This window comes from Protopterus annectens, chromosome 1.part0 (genome assembly GCF_019279795.1).
Source record: "Protopterus annectens isolate FY-2018-M chromosome 1.part0, PAN1.0, whole genome shotgun sequence".
NCBI lineage: Eukaryota > Metazoa > Chordata > Ceratodontiformes > Protopteridae > Protopterus > Protopterus annectens.
Window position 1 is genome coordinate 755,535,519 of NC_056725.1, and position 6,000 is coordinate 755,541,518.

General features: G+C 37.4%; 1 protein-coding gene across 2 annotated transcripts in view; it reads right to left on the bottom strand.

Annotated features, from left to right (window-relative positions):
• The window catches only part of EXOSC5 (exosome component 5), a 1,116,451-nt gene that overhangs the window by 512,249 nt on the left and 598,202 nt on the right, over window positions 1-6,000 (bottom strand). For both annotated transcript variants that reach the window (XM_044062751.1, XM_044062741.1), the window contains one exon: window positions 3,271-3,411. In XM_044062751.1, the coding sequence (XP_043918686.1) occupies window positions 3,271-3,411 (141 nt within the window). The remainder of the gene's footprint in view (window positions 1-3,270; window positions 3,412-6,000) is intronic.

Genomic DNA, 6,000 nt, shown 5'->3' on the forward strand with positions numbered 1-6,000 from the left:
GTTAAAGAACAATGACTGGAAACCACTTCTGTCAAGGTATAAACATTTTTACCATAACAGACATTCTAAAAAAAAATCAGGTGGAGGTGTTATGATAGGGATTAAAGATAGTTATGAAATCTGTGATTATTACATGTTCAGTTGACTGTGCAACTGTGACAAAGACAACCCTGGAACAAATAACAATTGCTGGAGTGTATAGACCACCAAAGTCAAGTGCAGATGACCTAGAGGAATTCACACATTTCTTGCATGAAACACAGGAGAGAGGAATAATATTAGCTGGGGGGGTTAAATTTACCAGAAACAGACTGGAATATCATCAATTCAACAACATTAGTAAGGAAATTATTCACAACATATATTCAGGAACAACAATTGCTTCAGATTGTAAAAAAAACTATCAGGGGTGGAACATACTAGAGAGATTGTTTGTGTTCCTAAAGAAATTACTGTTACTTCAAGTCAAGTTTAACCACTGTTTATGTGCAGTGATCATGGAGTAATAGTTTAATTTGTTGGCAGATGATTCTGCCAAACTAAATCTAAACCAATGTACAGAAGGTTAACAATCACTATGTAAAACTAACCGGAGTGATGTGGTCAGTGGAAAAACTGCAGACATAATGTGGAAAGTTTAGAAAGAGCAACAGAGTACAAAAAAAAAATAAAATCAAAAGATGTTTATCAGAATCTAGGCATACAACGTCAGGGGATATATTTCCATAATAACAAGATATCTGATTAAGATGAGAGACAAAAATATAAGAAATGGAAAACAGGTTGAACTTCCGCTTTGAAAATTGAAATAAACTGGACAAACAGATTAAGCACAGTGTGAGACAAGATCAATAAAAATTTGAAGAAAATGTATATAAAAATATCAGGCATAATAGGAAACCTTTTTATAGATAACACAAGATGTGGAAGGAGTAAAGACACAAATTGATAAACTGTAGGCAGATTCTAAAATGTATTCTCAGACACAACAGATTACAGATATATTTACAAAATCCTATGCAAAAACAGCCTGGATCCACAAAAGGGGTGATAAGTTGTCCTAGTGACAGCCAGGTAACCTCAGATACTGGAATCAAATTAGATTATACTGAAAAAGAACTGCCCAAACTTGATCCAAACAAAGGGCAGAGAGGAGACAGAATTAGTAATGACCCAAGAACACTTCAGCAAAAACTTACAGCAACTAGTATATCTATTATTCACTAGGTCATATAAATATGGGGAGATTCCTCAAGATTGGAGACATGCCCTTATTAAACCTGTCTTTAAGGGAAAGAGGAGTAGGCCAAACCCAGAGTCATGCAGACCCTTAAAGTCTACTTTCGTGTTGTGGAAAAATAATGGAGAAGGTAATATTGGATAAGTTTTTGCCATAATTGGATAGGTTTGGACTTGAAACCATATATCAGCATGCATATGGTGAAAATAGACCTATTACCACCTGTAGCATGATGTTCTATAACAAACAGCTATGAATGAAGAATTGTGCTGTGATATAATTTATAAAGATTTAACTTTAACATATGACAGGGTCATACACAAAACAATGATCAATAAATTAGAACAACTACGTATTGATGTACTCCTGATAAGATGGATAACTATATGGCTTACAAATAGGACATGGCAAGTATATACAGCAACTGGATAGGTAAAATTCTTGGTTACAGTCAGGGTGTGCCACAGGGCTCTGTCCTACTCTCTTACTTGTTTAGACTGTATCTTTCAGACCTAACTTTTTCATCTGAGGTGTTCTACAGTCTATATGCAGACAACCTGAAAATGGGTAAACCGATTACATGTGCTACAGATAAGGGATGTCTGCAAAATACTGAATTGACCGCTTGGGCACAGGAGAATAATATGCGGACAAATGCATCAAAAACTAAGCATATGAGAATTGGGAGACAAACTGAAATTTAATACAGTACACAGTGATTAAAACTGTAGACTCATTTAAGGCCCTGGGTATATGGGTAGATCCATCTATGAGTTTTTTCTAATCATATCAACCAATTGATTAATGACAGTTATAGAAATATAGGTTGTATAAAAAGATTTATAAAGTCTAGGAAATCAAAAATGATGAAGTCATTGTGTGTTAGTTACATCAGACCCAAACTTGAGTATGGAATAACAATATGGAAACCCTATAAGAAAATGAGCATAAGTACTGGAAAGAGTACAGCGGAAATATACCAAGGGCATCCATGGATGTGAAAATTTAAGTTATTATGAAACACAAATATCTGAACCTGTACAGCGTCTCTAACATATATCTAAGAGATCTTATTCAGGTGAATAGGGCATTTAGAGACAACTACCTCTGGGAATGTTTGGGGTTATCAAAAAGTACTAGAGAATCATAATACAAACTGTGTAGAAGATTCTATAGGAAAGAGACTTGTACTAATTGGTTCTCTGACAGAGTAGCTGATGCACAGAACAGACTACCAAATTTAATTAAAGCAAGTACTAGTTTAGATATTTTTAAGAACAGCCTGGATGCTTATTATGGGAACATGTGTTCTGGTGTATTGGCAAGCTAGACTGGCATTAATACCCATGCTTGAAATATTTGCATGTATGTATGTATTGGATGTAATGGCCATTCTTAACCTCCCACACTATGGACTGTAACTGAACCACCTCTCATCTGTTCTCTAGTTTTACTAACATGGTATTAAAATGTTACAAAGGCAAGTATTTGTGGAGTTCTCCTTTCCACGTACATTGAGACACTCTCAAAAAGTCTGCATATGCAACTAAACTGATACAGCGGGTCTAGCAAAACTAGTTGGACAAGCTGGTCAAGAATATGTCAAAAGCAGAAATTTTACAAAAATACAATATGATGAGAGACAAGAATCACAAAACACATTTTACTGCTGTGTAGCCAAGCAGCTTAAGTATTACACAGGGAGTTAAATGCCCTTTATTTTTTTAATATTATATATGGGCACAACATGTACATTTGTTTTGCTTTTTTAAGTCAGTTTCCATGAATATGAGAATCATCTATAATGCTCTTACATAGCACATTTCAACTACTGTTTTTGGAAACTCTACCTTTTGAGACTGCCCAAAAGTGAAAGCCAGCAACACAGACAAATTTCATTAAATTTTTAAACAAAAAAATACTGCTACCAAGTATTTCACTCAGAAGTCAAAGTTGTCTTCTGTGTATCAAACACTAATATCATGATAATACCAAAATCATTCCTTTCTATACAAAAGCTAGTATCATACCTTTTCCTGTTTTGCAGTGGGATCAAGCACAATATTGCCATCTGTGCCAATAACACAGGTAAGACCACAAAATGAGGATTTCATTGGAAGACCAGCATCCATCATCGCAACAAAGGAGGCATTCAAACAACATGACAAAAGCTAGTTGCCTTTGTTAAGGAAGGGAATGTTTCATTGAGTACAATACATGAAATTGTAAAAACATACAAAAGCATAAGCCTGATAGCAACGGTATTCTTATCAAGACTTGTGAAGCACAGTAAAATTTTAGTTCTGATGAAACCACCTTTGCCTTAAATAATCTGTGAAACACACAAACACAGTGCATACAAAGTACATAACTATTACATATTTGTTTAACAGACAAGTAACTGATATTACTGTAGTGTAGGCACACAATTGTAACATCTTAGTTAACAGGACAGTCTTCATGCTATGCAATTGCTGTCACCATGCAAAGGGGTCCACGGGTCTATGGGACTACTTTCAGTGATGCATATTCATCACATTCATGCAAATGTATCTGCTTTTAAACATTTAAAAAGATTACCTTGATTAAAATGTGGTGGTGCAGCGGTTAGCGTTGTCGCCTCACAGCAAGAGTCGTTCCGGTTCAATCTTCAGCTGGGGCGTCCTCTGTGCGGAGTCTGCATGTCCTCCCTGTGGTCATGTGGGTTTCCTCCAGGTGCTCTGGTTTCCTCCCACATCCCCAAAGACATGCTGCAAGTGGATTGGATACACTAAAATTGGCCCTAGGCGTGAGTGCATGCGTGTGTGCCTTCTGTGGAAGGTTGGGTACTGGGCTGGCAACTCGATACCGTAAAACAGCTCCGCTGCCAATCATGATCGGACAAGGTGATCTGCTGTGGTGACCCCTAACCAGGAAAAGCTGAAAGGCAGAGAGAAACCTTGATTAAAATGTTTTGAGAAAATCAAGAGATCTAAAGAAAACTAGACAAACGGTGACTAAGGAGATGAATTAAAAAAAAGTTTTTTTCCCTCCTATGTAGATCATCACATATTGGCAAGAGCACTACATGTATTTTTTCCCCCCTTTGGTTACTTTACAGCTTCCAAATCTCCATGTCGCCACTCCAGTAATCCATATACTCACTGGGCTGGATGTACTTGCCCAGTCATACCTCTTCACAAGGCGAGTCTCCCATCTACAGGAATCATACTTGCCACATGGACAATAACACAATAATACAGCTAACTGGGTCAGACACCTAACATGTACACCCATCACAGAGATGGCACAAGTTGTTAGCCATATGATCTTAAATGATCAAAGGTATAAGCATGTAATGACAACACAACTGTCACACAATGTTCCTGGGGTTTGCAGCATCGTACATTTGCTCATGCCACATCTGATTACTTAAAGCTTGTTAACGATAAATCAGTGGTCACCACCAGGAAACACTTACCACTTTGCGTTCCGTCTCACATTCATACAAACGTGGACATAGAAGATACAAGTGTACAACAGACATCTGTTCCTATTTAAGTCAGAGCAACTGGAATAGCAACAGTTACACTTTATAAAGCAAAATCAGAAGTAACTCAGTCAAGGAAAGCTTTCCTCTGACTGAGCGTGATGTAAAAACAAGCGCATTCAAGATGTTATAACCAATGTTGTAGTTTAGAGTACCTTAAAGGAGCATAGCTCTTCTGTATATATGGCTGGCTTTAGGGATAGGTGACCTAGGATGTTGTCATTTTAAGGAAGAAAAAAACGGTGGTGCACCTGCTTAAAGCAATTACAAATGTGGTATCCAACAGGGGAGATAAGACGGCTTTCAATTTTTGTCTTGCTCATGATCTAGAGAACCAGTCAAAGGGCTCTCAGATCAGTTGTTTGGATCATAAGTGGGATGGCAAGAAGCACACATCTGGAAAATCTGGAGAAGGAAGTGAATGTATCACTTGTAGCTCAGTCAGCAGCATCATGTGGATTTGCATGACAATCTTGTGATAGGGTCAGCTCGCTCTGATGGCCTCAGATATAGTAATCTTTTTTTTTTACTCCTGGCATGCAAACGGATATCAAAGGAGTTAGATGCATCTCAGCAAGACTAATGTATACTTTTTTTGAGGTATGAAATACAGTGGAACACTTCCCTGTGGCCACTTTTTGCGAAACAGAGTTGAAATAAATTAATGAGACCATAACTTTTACTACAACCAGACATCTACAATGTACACAGTCAACAATGGGGCTAGAATTACTAGGTATAGGAGCTCTCTGTGGATGAAAAGCAAGTTTGCTGTCATGATCATGGTAAACAGCCATTAAAACTCCTCTACAGGACTAGTACTCATTTGTATAAAGCACACTGGAATAATTAACTATGGAGGTTTTTTTTAATCACAAACATCTGAGGTACATACAGCCAAAGTAGCTAGAACTGATGGGTACAGAAGCTGTCTATGGATTAGTGACTTACCTTGTTGTAATAACCTGGCATGAGAGGAGCACAGTGTCACATAACTATTTGTTTTTGCTGAAATCTGTGTAAAACTATCATTGCTATGGCTTGCACTTGTGTATTTGTTTCTGAGCGTGTGTGGGGGGTGCAGGTTTTATAAGAGTAAGAAGTTGGTCATATTTCTTTCACTTTCTATCATAGTCAGATGTCAGCACTAAGTGGCTGCCTTTAGTTGTATAGGCAGGAAGCATGTGATCACAACTGAGCACACTGGTACAAAAAGGATTTTTGTTTGAGC